General features: G+C 42.1%; 2 protein-coding genes across 2 annotated transcripts; one reads left to right on the plus strand and one right to left on the minus strand.

Annotated features, from left to right (window-relative positions):
- Positions 1 to 5,978: 5,978 nt before the first annotated feature.
- Positions 5,979 to 8,718, plus strand: hapln2 (hyaluronan and proteoglycan link protein 2). The gene is made up of 6 exons (XM_062465474.1): positions 5,979 to 6,232; positions 6,362 to 6,466; positions 6,700 to 7,056; positions 7,181 to 7,297; positions 7,417 to 7,599; positions 8,010 to 8,718. Exons 2-6 carry the CDS (start codon positions 6,388 to 6,390, stop codon positions 8,285 to 8,287), a joined length of 1,014 nt encoding a protein of 337 aa, XP_062321458.1. The 5' UTR covers positions 5,979 to 6,232; positions 6,362 to 6,387; the 3' UTR covers positions 8,288 to 8,718.
- Positions 8,719 to 8,786: 68 nt separating this feature from the next.
- On the minus strand, positions 8,787 to 21,484 carry bcan (brevican). Its single transcript, XM_062465473.1, has 14 exons — positions 20,899 to 21,484; positions 17,497 to 17,579; positions 16,701 to 17,093; positions 16,136 to 16,310; positions 15,842 to 15,969; positions 15,393 to 15,686; positions 14,339 to 15,250; positions 12,889 to 14,106; positions 12,104 to 12,211; positions 11,821 to 11,979; positions 11,178 to 11,260; positions 10,768 to 10,912; positions 10,486 to 10,668; positions 8,787 to 10,314 (listed from the first exon to the last, which is right to left on the minus strand). The coding sequence occupies exons 2-14, from the start codon at positions 17,570 to 17,572 to the stop codon at positions 10,193 to 10,195; spliced, it is 3,996 nt and encodes a 1,331-aa protein (XP_062321457.1). The 5' UTR covers positions 17,573 to 17,579; positions 20,899 to 21,484; the 3' UTR covers positions 8,787 to 10,192.
- Positions 21,485 to 21,810: the final 326 nt, after the last annotated feature.

Here is a 21,810-nt window from a genome sequence, read left to right on the forward strand (position 1 = left end):
CCAAAAGTCCATGTCCCGACTGTGCATCTTAGAAATCTCACGAGTAACTGAAGGATTAGTTAATGACACCTCGGGTGTGCTTGTTTCAACCTTATACAGCAGCCAATTCTATTAGGCACACTATGGTGAGAAAATTGAATCAGTGGAATCAGTGAAATAGGTCAACATTCCTAGAGCCTGTGATATACAACTGATAACAGGGCTAATTGGAATGACCTTTAAATGGGGTGAGTTTGTTTGTGGCCTATGCTGTAGGCTTAGGGTGAGTTTGTTTGTGGCCTATGCTGTAGGCCTAGGATGAGTTTGTTTGTGGCCTATGCTGTAGGCCTAGGATGAGTTTGTTTGTGGCCTATGCTGTAGGCCTGGGGTGAGTTTGTTTGTGGCCTATGCTGTAGGCCTGGGGTGCAAGTTCGATCAGCAAGTTGTCCACAGGTGGACTAATAAGGGTGTGACGAGGAAACAAAGTGACATTTCTAGAGTGTATAAAGATGTCACTCGGAGTGGCTCCATAAAGGACACTCGTGGTGGATGGGCCCACATCAAACCTCCAGTCCCATGAGTTGTAGTTGTGTATGATGGAGAGATTAGGGTGGAGCTGCAAGATTCTTTCCTACAGAAGTCATTCCTCCCTCTCGTTACATTTACATTTAGTCATTTAGCAGACGCTCTTATCCAGAGCGACTTACAGTAAGTACAGGGACATTCTCCCGAGGCAAGTAGGGTGAAGTGCCTTGCCCAAGGACACAACGTCAGTTGGCATGACCGGGAATCGAACTGGCAACCTTCGGATTACTAGCCCGATTCCTTCACCGCTCAGCCACCTGACTCCCTCCCTCTTTCTCTCGTACGTATGATAAGTGTTTCATTATTTATTTGTTTAATGAATAAATAAGTATGGACATGGGAACAGGACTCAGTTACTAAAATGTAACTCAACTTATACAAGATCAACGATTGTACTGTATAAGTAAGACTTCCAAATACTACAGAACACATACCTTAGCACCATCCTTCCATCACCCTCACCCTCAACCACTCCCCACTCATTCTGTCCTCCCAGTAACCGTAGAATTCCTTCTCCACAAATGTGCGTGCAAGAGTTCATTGTAAAGTGTGTGCCCTTGTCAAAATATCTGTCGACTGGCTCCTGGGTGCTATAGATAACACTATCTGGCCATCAGGGTTGGTGAGACACGGGGAAGGAGCAGGCAAGGGGGGCTGGGAAGATGGTTGAGAAGTAGGTTCAGATTAGGGACAGACGTAGTAGAGAAGAGCGATCATGGCCTCTGGCACCAGATCACAGGCTTCAGTCACAAGACAAGACCTGTCTGTGTTATGCAACCAGCAGTAACACTATAAAGCTCAACATACAGGTAGTATGTTTCACAAACGAGGTACAATAAGTAGAAACATTGCTGTGTGTAAAGTGGGTTGCTGTGTAAAACAAAGGCTTTTATGCATGAAAAAGTGATACTGGGGCAGAAACCATGTCATGAATAGAGTTTTAAAATGAATAGGGTCATAACAGCATCGTTCTTGAGTGTGTAAACATGGGACCACTTGTGAAAAGACTTGTGTTCTCTGTCGGTTCTCTTGGTATGTGGGGTTTGTGAATATGTGCAGTGGTATGGCATTTCAGCCATGTAAAGTGAGTGCTTTGCAAGGACAGATTTAGCATTAGCATAACTAGTCAGGCGTTTTTCGTGAACATCTATGGCATTCACTCATGTGTTTCACCAGATCACTGAAAACTGGAAGTTGCTGGAGGGAAAACCGCGAGAGATAAGTTCACATTCCCATGCCTCAGATCCCTATCTGTACCTTCGTTACCTGTTAGACTGTCACAAGGGCAGCACAGAGGCCCCCAAAACAAACTTCAGATTTTAAGAGTTAATACATATAGAGTCAATAAATCTATGGGTTCAAGGGTCATGTAGGAAAACTCAGCCCCTTGTGTAATACTTAGTGGACAATAACGTTTCGTGATTTTTAATAAGGCTGAAATTGTTTTACCCAAACTGGTTCTGCAGAGTACACAACCTTTTACTAGCAATCATTGTTCAATTAACCTTTTCATGTTCCTGTTAAATTTGCCTGAAAACGCCTAAACAGCATACCCAAAGTAAATTGGAAGCTGTTCTTGAACCATTTGGAGTACATGCATGTAAATGATCTCTTTTGAAAGCTGACACTCTGAAGTTATGTCCCCTGTTGTCAGGACCCCTGTCAGTCCTTCTAGTGTTGAGTAATAGAAGCTTGAACACAAGGAAAGTGAAAATTTCTATTTCCGCCTAGATTTTGTTTTGAAAACAGAGGCCTGAAGAGGCCTAGAGGTGGTAGGTATTATCTGGAAGACTAAATTGGACCACAGGTTGAAGCCTTACCCAATTCAAATCAAAAGTCAAACATAATACCACAATATATTCATATTTGACACATGTTTTTATAAGAGTACATCCAGGAATTTTCTAAAAGGGTCTTTTGGAGACTCCAAAATGACCCTTTGTAACCAAGGTCAAGGTCAAATAAAAAGGTATTATTTTTCATAATTGTTATCTCTGGCCCATCTCTGGTACTTAGAAATATCATATATAATAGCTAAATCCCTAATTAGTAATACTGAAACACAAAAACTGAAGCATGAACACATTGGAGTGCTTTATCTGATTCCAAGGATTGGCGCACAAAGAACACTGATTCTGTCAACCATATTGCGCAATCGACTGTTATTTTGAAGGCTCCACAGACGCATACAAATGAGGTATTGGCATTTTCAGCTAGCTGTCAGCTACAAGGCTAACGAGCTAATTTCAGAGCCAGTCGAAGCCAGTTCGAGAAATTTGTTTAGAACGAGTGTGGGGGGGGGGGGCGGGGGGGGGCAGGACGCACAGACCTAGTTGGCTTTAGAGGGCTGTCAACGGGGCATGGAAGCTCCTATTGGGTCGAACAAGGTGTCAATCAAAAGGGGAGGGTTCAACGGACATTTTGAGACCTTCATTTTGTAAATACTCCGTTGATAAATCGGAGAAAATAACACTTTTATGTGAACAAGTTGTTTCTTCCTTCGGCTAACTTGCATAATGAAACAAAGGATAATGGCTATTCATGAACGTAAAACATTGTATTTGGACGAATTACTTTACATGGTTAGATACTTTGAACCCTTGGGACTTACGCAGATCAAGTTTTGATGGCATGATTTGCACACCTGGACCTATTTGAACAACTTAGGGTGAGTACAACTTTTTTCTTTGGCATTGTTGAAGGAATGTTCACCGGAAAAAGACGTTGACTTTGCTTGCTATTGCGACTTGATCTTGAATTGGTTTATTTCAATGGAAGCACAAGAATCGTAGCTTTCCAACGATGTATAACATGTGTAGCGTCTAAAAAATATATTTTTTAGAATTTAGTGCGTCGTAACTGAGGAAGGGGGAGGCAGCATTTTTGTCTCGCGGGCGAAACAGGAGCGTACAAGATACATTTCACTGCCTCATGTGACAAAATCACATGACACATCTAGACATTCATCAGCAGACCATGAAAAGATGGATCAGCAAAGTCTAATGAAAAGCACCATTCACTCAAGAATGTGTGTAGATCCATTATCAGTTCCTTCACAATAGTATTTTGTATGATTTTCTAAAAGTACGAGTCAAACAGAGAAATAGTGCAGTTGTTCAACATGTAACTGTTTGGTTAGCAGCGCATTGGGGTTCCCTCTGAAAATGTATACAGTATAACTGTCAGCAAGTAGTAAGTTTAGTTGTTAATGCATTTAAGTACGTCATTAAAACAAGTTATCTTGTGAATATCAGAGAACAAATTATGGAATCTAAGAATATGTATGGACTTTGCACATGCAAAAATTATATACTGTAGGCTACTGGTCAGTATTTACCTGATTGACAACCAGACAACCATTAAAACATGCCTGTAAACCTCATACTAATAGAAAAGGTTTGACCTTTTTAAAACTTTGTGCAATATTTGGCATTTATTTGTGTATATATGTATTTAAATGCATAACAGAAACTGACAAATTATAGACGATGCATACCTTTGGATCTGAAAGCGTTCACAACCCTGTGTGTTTTACAGTTTTTGTCAAGACAGTTATGCACCACTGATTCCTGCAAACTGATACTGCCTTAAGGCGGCAGAGCTGGTATGCCAAACCTGTTGTAATATTATGCCTTCTCATTTTAAGCATGAAGACTAGAGAGTCCTGTTTCAGTTCACATTTGAGATTACAACTTTAGTTTAAAACAGGATTATAATGATTATTTAGCTGTTTGTCAGTCATTTGCTGGGATTTGTTGATTAACCCTAAGGGAAAATAGGTATTTCACCTTACAGAGCTGTATGGAGCACTTCTATAATATTGATGATTTTCGTGTCTTTACAATGTTGGTACTCCAATAGTTTGCTGCAAAAATGTGAAGAAAGGAATCTAGTGTCCCAGTGCATGTTGGAGCTTATATGTTGGTACAGTTAATACCTGAAGACCTTGTTTCAGCTGCTATCATGTAAGAATAGATCATGTCAAGAAAATGTGTTAAGGTGAAATAGACACACAAGATTGTGTGGATTCACTTTCTGATCGTTTTGACAAAATAACACTTAACTGTAACATACTGTATGTGCAGAAACTGGCAGTATTTTGTAAGAGAATGTACAGTTACCATTTTGTATTTTAAACTACTTAAAACTCAACTGATGGCCTGAATGTTCTCAGAGTGGCACCTCTGAGCAAGCTTATTTGTTGTAAACTCGACGTTGTAGCATGACTCTCCGTACCACAAATTATTCAGCTCACGACTCAGACCTGTGGCAACATTATTCAGCATAGACGTACCCGGACATACTGAATTGAAGCGGAAGTAGTTGAGTTACAATAAATTACATGGAAGAAAGCTCAATGAAAGCCTCTGCAAATGTTTGCTCGTGGCCACACACACCCGTCACTGATTTATTGGCCACTAGAGGGCAGTGTATGCAAAGGTGAGAAACAGGGAGAGAGAGAAAGACAGAAAGAGAGAGAAAGAGTGAGATAGGGAGAGGGCGGGTGGGAGTGTGTTAGACAGGCTTGAGGAGGCAGTCGCCACCTAAGCGTGCCCAGATGAATACTAATTGCTGTGTACCGTACGACCAGAAAGAGTCCCATTGATGGCAGAGCACAATGGTGAGCGGACACAGGGGAAGCAGAAGAATCCCATTATTTAATTTTCTCCCTCCCTCTTCTCCTCGTGTTTGTACGACCGCCGTCTGTAGTCTTTGGTGCAAAAGGAGACCATTGGCCTTCACAATGCAGTCCTTGTGTATGGGGCCTAGGGGCCAGAGGAAAACCAGGACTTCCGTAGATCCCTCCCACCCTACCCAATGCTGTGTGGGCAACACAAAGACGGTTGTATAAGATGGTTGTAATATGGTCATATTCGGAAACATGGAAACAAAATGCCTCAATGCAGTCCCACTTTCAATTAGGAGGCCATTAGGATAATACTTTTTAAAGTAATAACCACTCTCACTGGTCTTACTGGTTCTCACCAGTGAGAAATTATTAATAGTTCATCATAGTCACAGCAAGAGGGTCAAGTACCTAACCTCATATACCAATAAATATTCCCAATAATATAGATTTTACTTTTTCCTCATCCTTAGTTTAGTAGTAAAAAGACAAGCACACTGTCACAGCTTATTTGGCCTGTATTTCCTTCCTTTATGTCTATTCTTGTTTGTTCCCATATTGACAAGCTGAGGAGGGAGGCACAGACAGATACAATGGCAGACTGTTACAGCCTCATCAACATCTGTAGCAACGAGATCAACAATCCTGTCCACCACTGCATGCTGCACGAAACATATAAGCATTGACAAAGAGAGGGAGGGAGAGCGTCAGAGAGGAGGGCAGAGAAAAGGAGTGACAGGGAGAGAGAGAGATAGAGAGAGAGAGAAGCAGAAAGAAAGAGGATGAGCAAGTGAATCATGAGGGACAGAGGGAGGGTACAGCCGATTAAAGCTCTAGAGCTGGGAGAGATAGGAGATGGTCTAAATACTGCCACTTGATTCTTAAGCTGTGTGTTTAGATCATGGGTTGTCATTGAAACAATATTGAGGAGCGTCCACTTACCAAAGGACGAGAAGTCATTAACAGGTCATGTTTGGAGTAAGGACTGTTAATGGGTAGCCCTTTCCTGAAAAGACAAGAAAAAAGCATTCACTAAATAAGGTTTGAGTTACTGCATCTTTATTCTTTACACTGCGGTAAGAGTTAAGTGTCATTGATCTGATGATTTGCTCAGATAGAGAACACAATGCTCCATTGAAACAATTTACCAATGTTATTCTTCCACTGCAGGGGTCACGAGGGCGACTAAATCCATTATGATCTGTGCCACTGTTATTCTAATAACTGCAAGCTGTGTTACCTGGATGTCAGCTGTATACATCCCAAACAATCATGGTATGTTGACATACATCCTATTGTTTGACTATTTGTATTTGATAAATCAACAAATCCAAGACATTGTAAACAGGTTATTGTAGACCATGGCAGTACTGAATCATGACTCTAAACAAATACTTTAAAATAATATTTCTGAAAAGTTTCATTTTTTGATTAATTTCTCTTGTGGAAATAAAGAGTGGGTTTGTCTTCACAAGTTGCTTAACATAATAGTATTTATATTTCCACAGCCCACAAGAAACTAAAATATCTTATTGAGCCACCTGTTTACGCTGAAGTAATTTCTCGTCGAGGGGGAAACATCACTTTGCCATGCATCCTCAGGGTCAAACCGCCACATTTCAAAGTTAAATGGACCAAACTTGAGCCTCATCGCCGTGGAACCGAGAACATCGTCTTGATGACAAACGGTTATGCGTACAAGCTTTACGGCCTGTTAGGCCAGCGAGCCTCTCTTCGTAAGGCACATGTTATGGATGCCTCACTGCAGCTCAGCCACCTGGAACTGGAGGACGACGGGAAGTACCGCTGTGAGCTGGTCAATGGTATCGAGGACGAGAGTGTCGTCATTACACTGAGAATCGAAGGTTGAGTACATGGTCAGACAGTAAAGTGGTACTGCTCACTGAGTTTCCCGATAGGGTAAGAATATTTGATTCTGTGTGTACGAATACTCAAAACCGTAAAATGGGTCGATGTCCATTGTTTCAGGAGTGGTGTTTCCATACCAGAGTAGGAATGGTCGCTACAAATACACTTATCATGATGCCAAGGAGGCTTGTGCTGAACAGGATGGTATACTGGCTACATTCAAGCAGCTGTACAGAGGTATCAAATAATCCTTTCAGTGAGAAAACATTTCATTCATAGGCTATTGAGGGTTTTAGTAATTGTATACCTGAATTATCACTTCACTAATTGCTCATTGATCATTTTTACTTCTTAAGCTTGGACAGAGGGTCTGGATTGGTGTAATGCAGGATGGCTCAAGGACGGAACAGTCCACTACCCAATTCTGCATCCACGAGACACTTGTGGAGGGGAACTACTGCCAGGTATTCGGAGCTACGGTCCCAAAGATAGGATCCGAGATCACTTTGACGCCTTCTGCTTCACATCTGTTACAGCTGGTAAGCGGACTGGCAGTCATTGCTCATGTTGATTGTTACGGACACCTGTCATTTTAATTTAAATGTTGGGATGGCACACCAAAATTCAAAGCCATTACTGAATTTCAGGAATTCCATTATGCTGTTTTAGTAGGCAAGTTGAAAGCTACTATGTCAATATGAGACATTGAGAGGAATGGCTTACTGATACTTTGGTTTCTTATTTTACAATTAATGTTACTAATGATAGGATGTATATAGACAAATACCGGTACAGTAAAAAACAATATATATTATAATAAAGATTAAAGATCAAATCTAGACGATGTGTGAGTCTGCAGTGGGGGCAGCGATTGTACCAGGATGTGGTGGGACCCCCTGGCCCTTCCTTGGCGGCGCCACTGATGCTACTGTGTGTGTCTTTTCCCCAGGTTCAGTCTTTTTCATTGAAGGGCCGTTCACCTTTGAGGACGCAGGGCAGGCATGTCAGGGTGAAGGAGCAGACTTAGCTCTGGTCGGTCAGATGTACTCTGCCTGGCGTTTCCTGAAGTACGACCGCTGCGATGGAGGCTGGCTGCAGGACGGCAGTGTGCGCTTCCCTATCTCCACCCCTAGGGAGCGCTGCGGAGGCCTTCCAGACCCTGGGGTGCGAAGCTTTGGGTTCCCCAACAAGATACTGAAACTCTATGGAGCCTACTGCTATAGGTAGCCTGTGGTATGCATGCTACCCGTTTCCAAAAACGTCCTTGATCAAAAGATGGAGCTTCTGTGTAGAATATAAGTAGAAGAGGTTCGTGACCTCAAAACTTGCAAATACAAATCCATGTTACATTAGTAACGGAAACACCTTTTCAAGAAACCTGCCATACCTCTCATCTAAGTGTTGCTAAAAGCTATATCAACACCCCAAATTGGAACTCTTAAGAACAGCGTTCTTTGAAGGAAAATTTGAGAAACAAGAAACAACATCAAGACAATACACTCAATATACAAGACTCATATAAGGTGTTAGCACACCAAGACCATTTATCTTTCATAATGACAATAATACATGTAAATATGATCTTGTCTTTAACCATATTTAGTGTTATGATATGTTAATAAAACATAATGATTAATAAAGTGTTCATTGTGTCTTTGTATGGGTGTAGAGAATTGTATGACTGTTTAAAATGGCTCCCAAGAAAAATACCACCACCATCAGAAGCTGTTTACACAACTTTGGCTACCTGCACTTTTATTGCATCAATCTAACTTCATGCTGTTTTAACTCACTCGATTCAATGTCACAAATGTCAATCAGTGACAACATTCAGCCTACTACACATCAAGCTATACATCTTGCATCAAACACAATGGCGTTAGTAAAAAAAACTACAGTCTACAATATAGGGAATAGTAAAAATCTAGCTGTTCATTTAACAAGACACCCAATGTCCATATTTTCAGTGCCTATGTATTCCAAGACCCCTTGATAAATATATCATAATATATTTAAACATTATCATGTATTTTAATATCATGATAATATGAATGAAACTGTATTAATCAGATCTATGCATCTTTGTGCATCCTGATTGTGACTACAAAAAAAGTTTAGACCACTGACAGCAGATCTCAGTTGGAATTAATGAAATTAACAATACAAAAATACTAACATTGAGTCCAAATATAATTGTAAAACCAATAACAACTACTGTGCGACATAGTTCATTTATAAGTACAGTAAGTAAACATCACTACAGCTAAGTAGATGTAATCAGCTGAAAGGTTAAAACCCATATGTATTCATATACATTTCTTGTTATACCCTACTGAGTTTGACTTGCTATTGATGGATGTCATTAATACAATATCTAGAAATTACAAAGATAAGTGGACCAAAATGTTTTACGTTTTTGCTAGCATCTTAGTGATTGTGTTCTGCAGATACTATGAATGGAACAAACTGTGAGAACACTGAAAAACAAAGCCCCAGGAATGAGGACATTTTGAATTAATGATAAGACCTGTGGGAAGGTATATCTGAGCTCTGAAATATGTGGGAAAATCTGATACAAACTGGACTAAAAGAAAAATTGCAATTGTTGCTGAGGAAGAGAGAATGAAAGCAATTTCCCCTAGGGGATTAATAAAGTACCTATTTATCTATCTATTTAAGTGGCTTCAGTTAATGTCAGACCAGCTGAGGTTGAGAATTAAATTGTGCTTATCCATCCTCCCCATCTAAGAGCTTCATAACTAGACATTGCAGTCAAATACAGTATTCCAACAGTGTCATAACTAGTTGATAGACCACGTACAGTAATAGGCATTTCCCATTAACATACTACAGTATGCACTAGTTTTTTGCTATGCTTCCTTTTCTTGACATGTTTGACATACTTCAAGTGAGATCATAACTGTATTAGAGTCCTATCAAAGTCTTATAATTTTGCTAATGGTTTTATTATGGAAGAATTAGGTGATGGGAATACATCAACAACTTGACTTCAAAGACAACATTTCTTAAGTGAGGTTCGACTTTGTTGGAGAACAAGGTTGGGCAGCCTTAGAGTGAAACACATCCGTGACAGGAAACTAAACGGGGTAAACAACACTTGGACTTAAGAGTTTAAAAGTTCCACTTAATGTCCCAAAACTGTGGAGTGGCTTTGTCTGTGGCTGTGTCCACAACCAACACCCCCTCATTCTGGTATGGCGGTGTAGTTATCTGCTCGTTTTCTGCTGACTGGTCTATATAAACGCAAACACATGAAAACAAGGCATGGACAACATGTTTCTGTCACATCCTGTACCAATTGTTCACCAAATACAACTGCATAATCTGCATATTCCTACAATGGCATGGCCTATTACATAAGAACAAATGTGTAAAGCAAATTAATGTCAATTATGAATGCTTACTTGGTGTACAGGTTATTTGAGGTGCCTCCCACTGCCCATTTGACAGACATTTGATGACAGGATTCTTCCTCTGGAGGAATTCTTCACCACAGTAGTAGCGCACTTTGGAGTTAGTTTCGTAATGCAGACGCCTCTTACCAAATAACTTAGCACCGGGGACTTCAGGAGGTTGGCCACAGGAAGCTAGCAAGTGACACGATGTCAGGTTGAGAAAAACTCATTTAGGAAAACTCTGTGAGGTGCTTGTGGAACTTGTCCATGCTGTACTGCTTTTGTACTCACATGTACCCTTTTTGCAGGTGTAAGAAAGGTGGTAGTTACAGGGCACGTCACTCCAGCGCCCTTCGTCATGCCACACCATCACCACACAGTCCTCCCCCGACAGGAAGTAGCTGTCAGGCTGGCCCCGGTACCAGTTATCATACAGCTTGCAGAATGAGAAGGGGAGGGTACAATATAGATATGGTGAAGAAGACTGAACGATAATGTACCAACATAATGGTAACAGATATAGTAGGGAGGAGATAAGGGATGTTTTGCATTGCATCGTGCGGAACAAGAAAGAGGTCCATACCCAGTGCAAACATTATTTGACCCCAGAGACACCTAAAACAAAGCTTTATAAACATTCAGATATTGAGCTGATAGTGAAACAGCCAATGTACATTAAAAAAGGACAATGTGACACTCACAAGAGGGTTCCCATCAGACCAACGGAAGTCTCCTTCGATGGTCCTATCGTTCAGTCCAATCCACTGGTACTCTCTATACTTGTCTAGTGAAAGACACAGAGCGTAACTTATTGTACATTAGCCTATTTGAACTGCTCACATGGTAGATGATTGAGTTTCTTATCAGTGTGGAGGATGTGGACTTTCTTTGCCCCCTCAAACACTTGTACAGGTGTCAGGCTACAAACCATTGAAAGAACATAAGGAATTCTACTAGATAACCATCTCCTTTCTATATTCCCAGACATAATACCAACACAGATGTCAAAGCCTTCCTTTGTTCTTTGTTCTTGTAAACTGGCTATATGGCAGACAAGACACGAAATCCAATGTTGTGTCTTTTCTGGACCACAAGTTCTTTTAATTTTAAACAAGCTAGATAAGTTAAATCTTTTATCAAATAAGCCTCACAGACCTTGTGGGGTTTATTTAGAAGTCGTCCTTAAATCGCAGTCAATTCAGACCTTTGATACTTAAACAGTAGATTGTTCGCCCTACAATAGCCAAAGTTTTCTTATACATTTTTATGTTACACCTACCGTAGCTACTGATGCTAATTTGCATTTGGAGAGGGGTTTTGGGCAGGTTCTCAGATTTACTGTACCATTGATGTAGTCCTGCTCCTCAGGGGTCATGATGGACACTAGGTGACCTCCACACATTCGACAGTGCTGCTCGGCTACCTCCCAGCCTTGCTGCTTGTCAAAGTGACGATAACAGAATCCCATGAACTTCTCCCATCCAGGTTCACACGACTCCAAATCTGAAGGAAGAGTCCAAATAACGCGTGAGATGCATGAAAAAATGTATTTCACCTAAATACTTTGTATTTTTATGTGACATTGTAGATTATTATTGGAACAATTTTAAATGTTTTGCTGTTGTACCTGTCTGGCACATATCTCCACCATATGAGGGTAGGCAAAGACATTTTGTTGATCCTCCACCATCAACACAGGTGCCCCCATTCAGACAGGGGTTATCCACACAGGCATCTGAGACAGAGACATAAGGGGTTCATTCAATGTGCTAAACCATAAAGTCCAATAAACTATATGAACACATTTTATTCAATGTATGAGTCAAGTGGTACGAAACACCATCAGCCACTGTGTACATCTTGGTGTGATTGCAGTATGGCTACTCCTCTGAAGATAGATGTTGGCCACTAGAGAGAGCCATTACCTAACTTACAGTTTACACACTCCCCTGCAAACATACTGTATTCTATAAACAGCTGCTTTCTAGGGTTAGAGCTGGTCATCTCTGTTGTAGATGTATAAGTAATATGAGTGTACAGGACATCCTACACGTAATATATATACTGTATATTATATATTTTTTTAAAGCATTACTGGAGTCTCAAAAGAGACAGAGCGCCCTCTACTGTGCATTCATTTTTTAACCACTAGAGGAACATTTACCACCAAATAATATGATATAAGACTTTCAGAATCATGAGCAGGATTGATCAGTATAACTAGTCATGAGTTTTAACCACAGGAGTTTAAGTTTTGATGTTTAGTTAGCTGCTAAATGAATGCGATTTATAAAAAGAATTACCGTTAATCATTTGGAAAATGTTTGAGGTCGTAAAAGAAACAAGTTGTATTAGCAATGAATTGTTATGCGCAATGTGCCTGATAAGTTATGTGGAATGCGTATGTGTTACCTGAAATCCTCCAAAATTTTCCAACAGATGATCTGCCAGAAGGTGGTGCTGCAGGGGTTGGAGTCAACTCCTCCTCCTCGTCAAAGTCCTCAGGGTACAGCGTGGCTGTCATTGTTGTGAGTTCATCATAATCCTCTGTGGTCGGAGAGGGGCTGGGAGTCTCCTCCTCTGGTTCCTCAGTGGGTGGCAGGTTAGAGGACTCGGGAGCATCGACTTCAGTGTCAGTTGCCTCCCCACTGTACTCCAGGTCCGTCCGAGACTCCTGGGGGATGGTGGGGGCTGGTTCTGTCTCCGAGCTGGGGGTTAGTGACAGGTTAGGGAGCAATGTGATTTCTATCTCTGCGGAGGGGGCATCTGTTCCGGACTCAATTTCGCTACTATCGGTGTCATTGACGGAGTTGAGAGTTTCATTTGTCAAGGGGAATTCTGTGTCAAAGACCCCTGAGCTTTCTCCAGAGGGTTCTCCTGATGATTCGGCAGATCCAGAAAGCTCTTCTGCCGATCCCGACCCAGCATCCTCTCCACTGCCCTCCTGGCCACTGCCCTCCAGGCCACTGCCCTCCTGGCCACTGCCCTCCAGGCCACTGCCCTCCAGGCCACTGCCCTCCTGACCACTGCCCTCCTGGCCACTGCCTTCCTGGCCACTGCCCTCCAGGCCACTGCCCTCCAGGCCACTGCCCTCGAGGCCACTGCCCTCCAGGCCACTGCCCTCCAGGCCACTGCCCTCCTGGCCACTGCCCTCCAGGCCACTGCCCTCCAGGCCACTGCCCTCCAGGCCCGAGGCTGTGTTTGCAATGTCTGGAGTTTTAGTAATGAGCATTTGTGGGCTTTCACCCACTCCCTCCTGCTCCACCTTGTCCAGATTTTCTTCCAAGGTGTCAAACCCAGAGGGGACACTGGCTTTGGGAATGAAAGTGATCACCTCTCCTGTAGAGCTGGCCTCCACCTCCACAACAGGAGGAGACAGAGTCATGCGTATAGGTGAGGTCAAAAGAGTCACAGGGTAGTTATCTCTGTGGATGTCTTCTTCACTGGAACCTGGCTCACTAGTGACTGTGATGATATTGTCTGTTGTGACCAAAGTCAGGTCTGCCGAGCGATTGGGAGCTTCTGGTAATGACTCCACAGAGGTTCCACCGGCCTCTTGCTCCTCATGGTCTACTGGGGTGGAGGAATTTGTTATTGATAAGCCAGACGGTTTCTGTGTGGGAATATAACCTGTTGATGAAATATGAAAACATATCAGTCAAATGGTAGTTCATATAGAATATATGGAAAATAGAATAGCTAGTTTGGGCTGTGTAAAAAGTGCTTTTGTGTCTTTTACTTAACCCAACTGAAGTTTATAAAGCAAGCCTAAAACACAAGCCACATAAGCATCTGAGAGAATAGTACTAACAAAAAGAATTTCAGAGATATATTAAACGAAAAAGGCTTTTTATAGACTCACTGTACTCAGAGGTAGGTATCACTTCATGGGTGTCATAGGGGTCAATGTCCACTTGGCTTATGGTAACCGTCGTCTGAGAGGACATGTGATGCTCTTCGCCAGAAAGAATTGAATTGGAACTCTGCTCCACAGAATTCTCTCTGTTTAGGGGAAATTCAGGCGTAGTGTTTTCAAAAGGTGAGGATGGGTTGGTGGAGAAGATAGGGAAGAGCTCTGGATGCGCATGAGACGAAGTGGCAGGTACAGATGACTCTACAACACCCCCGGCAAGGGCTTCCTCAGGATCTCCTGAAACTTTGTGAGAGGTGCCTGAGTGGATCCACTGCTCCACGTGATCATCCTCAGAATGGTCTTCTTGACGTGTGGTGAACTCACTCTCTGGACTTGTTACCTCGTACTCGGAGCTGGATACAGATGCCTCCAAAGCAATTTGTGACACATTTACGATGTGCCTGTCAACTAACAAAGAATACTCTGTGTTACTGATGCTGTCTTCGTGAGAATCGTGAGGTGGAACCGGGTAGATTGGGTCTTGGTTTTCCCCTGGAGCAGACTGATGAGACTCTGGGTAACTGGCCTTGTGCACGGGCTCCCACGTGTCTTTTGTGGCCTTGGAATCTTGCGGTATGGATGAAGAGGTGACTGGGCTCTGGGGTTCCATGGGAAAGGGGAGCTCGTCATAGGCCACAGTCGGGGTTTGACCCTCCACAGCCCCCTGTTTCTCCTTGTGCTCTTCAGTGTATTGCTCCTCTGGGACAGGGATGGCTGTCAGTGCACCTTGAGCTTCACTACCCTCTTGTTCTGTCATGTGGACCAGGCTGAACTCGTCCAGAGGGTCGGCCAGGGTCACAATGTCCTCGGGCTCGGTGGCCAGGTATTCATAGGGGGAGTCTGTGTGTGCGTGGTTGTAGCCTGTGAAATGAACGTGGACGAAACTGAGGTAAACCAAATATTTAATCACATATATGTTATTAACACAGGAGTGTGTGTGTTAGCATGAGACTATATATCATGTGTTTGTTCCTTAAACGTGACAACAATTTTACAGTCTTACTTTGGAAGCAGTAGACATCGTGGCGAGTGTGTGGCTCAGGGAAGCCCGTCTGGTTGCTATGACGATAGACAGTCCTGACTCCAGGCTCGCCCCCACCGCAGCGCTCTCTGGGAATTACGATAGGGTAGCGCACGCTTCCGTCTGCCAACCAACCGGGGCTGCAGTGGTTCAGGCCATCATTCCAGGCTGCATACAACTGACCTGTGGTTGCCAACTCAGCCCCATGATCCCTGCAATGAGCCTTTGCTTCCCATAAGGTGAATCGGTGAGGAGAGGAGCCATGGAACACCTTCCCTATGAACACGGAGAAAACACACGGCACGATGATGTAAACAGACAATATTTACCTTTCTATAGAGGATATTGTCATCTTAATTTCTGTACCATTTCAGGGATGCAGTTGATAATGTAAAAACACCCAAGGGGTATCAACAGTACAGTGGTATTACCTTCGATATCCTCCACATAACAATACACATCATAGAGCTCATCAGGCTCCAGAAGTCCATAGCTCCTGACTCCAGGCCATCCATCCATATCACCGAAACATCCCTCCCTTGGCATTTGGATAGGATACCTGTTGAGAAAAGAGGTGTACAGTGTAGCAAACACAAGTTTTCTCACATCCCATAATCAGACTCAGGAGATAATGTCATTACAGTTTTTGTTCAGTGTTGAGAAATTAACCCTATTTGTAATAGGGTTGATTAAATAATTAAGTAAAACAAATTAGTTTTCCTCACCTTACTGAGTGGTCGGAAAGCCAGCCTGCATCACACTGCTCGTAGCCACTGTAATACGCTGCAAAGAGCTGTTCTGGAGAGGCGATGTGAGCACCGATCTCCTTGCAGGCTTTCCTGGCCTGCTCAAAGGTGAAGGCGTACCGACTAGCAGCCTCTCGATAGTGGAACACCACCCCTGTTTGACAAAGCACATGACTCCAGGTGTTATCTGGGTGGCTTATTTAGTGTGAAAGGCAAATTCATCAGGGCTGACAAATGTTCCTTGTAAAGAGATCCATATTTAATTAATTAAGGTGTGCATCCATTGGGAAACCTCATATATTTTCGAAGAATGTATATTGCATGATAAATATACAGACACGAGTGGAACAATATATTTTATGTAGTCTGTAGGTTGTTTTATCCTTGAACCCTTCAATGATATACGGTATACAATTCCTTATGACTGGTTTTCACCAGTCATGTGATACATTGTGAAATCACAATGTATCACAAAGTGACACGTGCTGTCAACATACACACATTTTCATAAAAACACTGCCTTGTAAGGTTAGCCTGCCCTCACCTTTGACCTTGATGTAAGCCACATCATCTGCATCCTCCAGGCCTTGCTGCACCTCACACCGATAGAAGCCTGTGTCATTGTACCGCAGACCTTCCAGCTTCAGGGTTAAGTCGGCAGGGGAGGATGCGTAATTTAACAGGAAGGCCCGGTCCTTGTAGGCCTCACTGACCTTTACCCTGTCCCCGCGGGCCACAAGGATCTCAGTCTCTCGGCCTTGTGAAAGGATGCTCCACTTGACCCGGGGCAAGGTGAGCACGGCGTGTCGACCCACCGTTGAGGGGGACGGGGGTGGATGGGACAGGGACACCAAACAAGGCAGTGTGAGAGAGCCACCCAAGATGGCGGAGATGGGGGGTCTGATAGGGATGGTCACCTGTAGGAGTCTTGAGTCATCTGGAGATTAGGGTAGAAAAACATAAATACGTAGGTTTTGACTTGACTAAGACCTGCCTTTGTGATGTTTGATGTATTAACATCCATGTGAAAAATACAATGTTTGGCATTATGGTAGTGTGTGCACATAATCCTAAACCCACAAGCATTATCAGCCCTCATCAAGGTTTTGGTGACAGTTCCAGATGAGATACACAGACCACCCTTGGGGCACATCAAGTTAACCTTGATTTCTGTTGTCAATGTCACACCTTCTAAACCCCATTTGTGCATGTCAGCAAAATCATTGAATGACGGAAAGTGATTAAAGGGCCCCCCTCCGCAGTCAGAGGTCATAGATAATTTAATGGATGTCAGTAGCAAGAACTGAGAGTGGGAGGGTCATGGGGGTGAGTGTGCATACCTGAGCCATGGCTGGGGGTAGAGGAGGATGGTCGGACAAGGAGGCAGATGGTGCACAGCAGCAGAGATAGGAGCATTTCCAGTCTATTGCAGAGAGACAGGGGCCGAGAATGGAGGGGTGGTTGAAAAAGAACACAACACGCTATTTAGGTTTAAACGGGCAAAACATTGCCAAATTGAAATTATCCGAAAAATTAAACAGATTGGATTGAATCATTCAAAAGGTGAGATATAACATTGTAGTGGCTTCATACCACGGTTTTCATTTCGAGTTCTGCAGTTCTCTAAACAAAGGACATGAAATCACTCAAATTGTTTCATGCTTGCTGAGCTATTCATTATATTCAGTATTTCGTTTTTCAGTATAAAGTGGCCAGCTAGACTTGTCAATTGAGTTCTTCGAAAGACAAAGGTACATACAAAGTCCCCTCCCATATCTAGACCCAATACTAGATAAACGTTTTTGTTTAGTCTTAAAGTAAGTATAGTTACTGTACATGTATCATCATACAGGGCCATCCACTAGACATCTACAGTGGTTGAGAGGGACTGTTTGTGTGTCCTTGGCCCGCTCCAGCTGGCAGAAGTCAGGCTGTGCCGGGAGTTCTCAACTGTGAGCAGAATTCTGATTGCCCCCAAAGTCCCCATGTAGGGCACTGCAAAAGCATGACCCGGCAACTCAACTGCTAGACCATTATAAACACGCTTTTAAGTGACCTGAATGTGAATTCCAATCCTCTAAATCAAACAACAGAACCAGTTCTTTCAAAAAAATCACAGTCATACTGACAGTTTTTGGCCTGATCTGAGAGGATCCCAGATTTCTACTGCTGAGCAGTGAACAGACCATTGTATTCCAGTAAACAGAGCCCTCCACTAGGTCTATTGGTTAACGGAGAATAAACCGGAACGTCATGCAGCAAACCCAATGCACTGTGAGTCAGAATTCTCCCAATTGATTACTTAATTTAATATAATTCATTTCATTATATTTCATATGAAACTTGTTTTTCTTAACCAGTAAAAGTCTTGTTTTTTTATGTGGATATGCAGAAAGAGGTAAAAGGCAGCAGAGCTGTGGAAGGAAAAGTATGGCTGTTTGCCTTCCAAGAAAGGTCATTTCAGGCTGGTGGAACTACAGCCACAGATATAGTGATATGACTGTCGGAACAGATATTCATTTTTGGAATACATGTACCTGATTTAATTTTATAAATGGTTAATTCGAGGCTACTGGTGTTTGCAATTCAACAGATAAACTATTGGATTATTTGACAGGCTTGAGTTTCTTTCCTTCACTGAGGTGTATCAAACAAGTATATTTTGCTCTCTGAAAACGAAAAGAAAATATTTGACCCCCTTCCGTCTCCCTTTTCCGCCAATGGCAACAAAGCTACCCGTAAGTCCTCGAGTCCCCTGCCTTGTGCTCGTACCCCCCCCCCCCCCCAATGCCACATCCACCCTCCAATCCTGCCTTGCATCACCTCAAATGACTCTGTCTGCCCATTTCCAGGGGCAACCCATTCCCCTCTTACAGACACAAGCTGACAGGAAGCAAGGGACTAGAAAGAGGAGGAAAGGAGAACATTCGGAAAGAATAGAGACATGAACTGTTCAGAGTGCACCGAGAGTGCATTGAGAAGAAGTCAGTGAGAGGGATGCTTTGGTATGATTCAGCAGTTCACGTCCGGTGGGTAGGATGCAGCAGAACGTGAGGAACATGGCTAAGTTATTAACTGCTAGGCTGGTTCTTAGACAGAGTCTGACTTGTGTGAGAAAGATGGGGCTAACTTAAGCATCAGGCGTTAGCCACTAGCTGGCAGCCCCACCTTCTCAGTTCAATGAAGCCAATGGCATCAGTCAACCTCATAAATATCTCAGAAACATACAGTATGTGCTGTCATTTGCAAATCACGTTAGAGTGTAAACATATGAATTGACTCAATTAATATTATGTAATGGCATTTCATGGTCTGTTTCTCATGTACAATATGTATGTGTGCATACCTATATGAACATGCTAATAAAAGTGATCTCTTACAGTGAAATAATCCACCTATACATTTTTACTTTTATCATGTTGCTATTTTTCACTCCTCACCAGGCAAGCATCCATTTTAAGGGGTTATACATGTCACATTATGTCACCCCACCCCAAATAATTCTCATACTGTAGCTGACACCTTTCCAACACTTAGTAATGTGAAGCGATGAGTACATCTAGAGGGGCCTAACTGAGTATGGGGGTGTAAAGGTTAGAGGGAGGATTCTTTCACACGCAAATACAAACGTCTGAGCCAAGAATAAATGAAGGTCCACTTTTTCCTGTACAAGTGCACGACTTGTTGACCAAGTATCAAGCTGATATTGATGGAAGGAGCTCTCATAGGTCAGCTTGCAGTATGCTCAGTCACGACTAGTCACAAATAGTATTTATTAAGCACTACTGTGGCACAATGTTCATTCACAAATTCAACAAGACTATTCACAGCATGTTTCCCAATGCATGATAAGTATTGATGAGTCAACATATAGGTTTAATCTATGCATAACTTCATTGCAACTTCTTAATGACCATAATTCTAAAATAAGTTTAATGTGAGCATCTTATACAGTTTCCCCACACATTGAAGCACCATGTATATGCATTTTCACAGTTAGTTGCCAACAGTTATCACATTGACAGTATTTTCCACTTAAAGAGGAAATTAAGGTTGTAATGCTCAGTTCAGTGATCTGCATTTCTTTCAGAGAACGATTGAAGTAAAGCCAACCCCTAGACAGGAACTTAAGGAAATATACTGTGGTTCATGTCACAGGATGTCCATTTAGCCAGCTAAGAGAACAGTACTGTACATTCCATGACCCATATGTTATACTTGGTCTTCACAAGTACACATCAGAAAATCAGTTTGGAGAGAAACATTACACAATACTGTAGCAGGTGCAGTCTGTCTTCCGCTCCCACTGAGACAACTGTTAAAATGTACGATGCTATCTGCACACTCAGCAAGAAGATGCATACAAGATATTTCATGGTAGTATAATTTAATATACAAGTGTATCTAAGTCACATTTTGAGTAAACACCTATTCAATACAAATAAAGGATACATGTTTTTTTAATCTCCAAAGTAGGCTGTATATTTATTTATGGAATCGTAATTGTGTGCATCTTGTATTAGCCAATAACTAGTCAGGAATTTAAGTATAGCTACTCTACTCAAAAGCTATATAAAAATATTTTAAAAGTAAGCAACTAAGGAAACAATACATATTTGGCTTGATATATTATTAAGATCTAACAGGCATAACTTTTTGTACAGTATTAATTTGCTAACCAACGTGACAGCTGTAGAGATCAAGGGCAATGCGCCAAAATAATATTAATCCAGTTGACTCACCTTATTCCTAAAACGATCCCAATTTGTTTTGCCTTGTTTGAGTTCCACGCTTGACAGGTGCGGTCTCTTAATATTTTCTAGAAAAGAAGAGCCAAATGACAAAACGCGTTGTCAGGTGGGTATACCCTGCGTCCTGAATGTGAAAGATGGAATTAAGCTCCGTCCACAAGTGTAAGTGCACAGGACAAGGTAAAAAAGATTTGGAATAAGGAGGGGGGAAAGAAATTAAGCAACGCTGGGCCAGAAGTGCACAGCCCACTTTCTTCTTTGTTCCCGCACTTTCAACGTGCAGTTTTCGATGATGGAAGGAAAGTGGGATGGGAGATAATTTAACAGTAGCCTATGGGCAAATCAATAGCCACCTAAGAAAGACACGTAAGAAATGCAACTAGTATATATACTTATAAAAAATATTTAGAAACAACTATACATAGACCTAAAATCTACAAATGACAATATTCAGGTGGAGTCATTACCACTGACTTTGGACAGCATCCCCAGTGGAGAGTAACACAAAGATGTTGCTGAGGAGAGGAACTGAGACAACGAACCCATACACGGTGTTACTATCCACACGTTAAATTGAGAGATTTACAATTTAATTAAATGAAACAACGAAACATAAATTACACTCATATTAATCAGTTCTAGCTCTCGTACATTTTTATCGTTTTATAGTATTTGGCTTACAGTAGGCTATGTGAATGGGATGAAATCCTTGATGTCACTAACTGGATCATATTTCCAGTTGTTGAAACCAGTGATTAACCAGCCTATTCCAATAATTGGATTTAAATGATGCAATAATGCAGAAGTGCTTAAAATGACTAAACAAGATACCTAAATCCCTGTAGCCTAATAAGCAAGTTTCAAGCTTTTGTTTGTGTAAGGAATAAAACAGTTTATCAGACA

The sequence above is a fragment of the Osmerus eperlanus genome, chromosome 7 (genome assembly GCF_963692335.1).
Source record: "Osmerus eperlanus chromosome 7, fOsmEpe2.1, whole genome shotgun sequence".
In the NCBI taxonomy this organism is placed as follows: Eukaryota; Metazoa; Chordata; class Actinopteri; order Osmeriformes; family Osmeridae; genus Osmerus; species Osmerus eperlanus.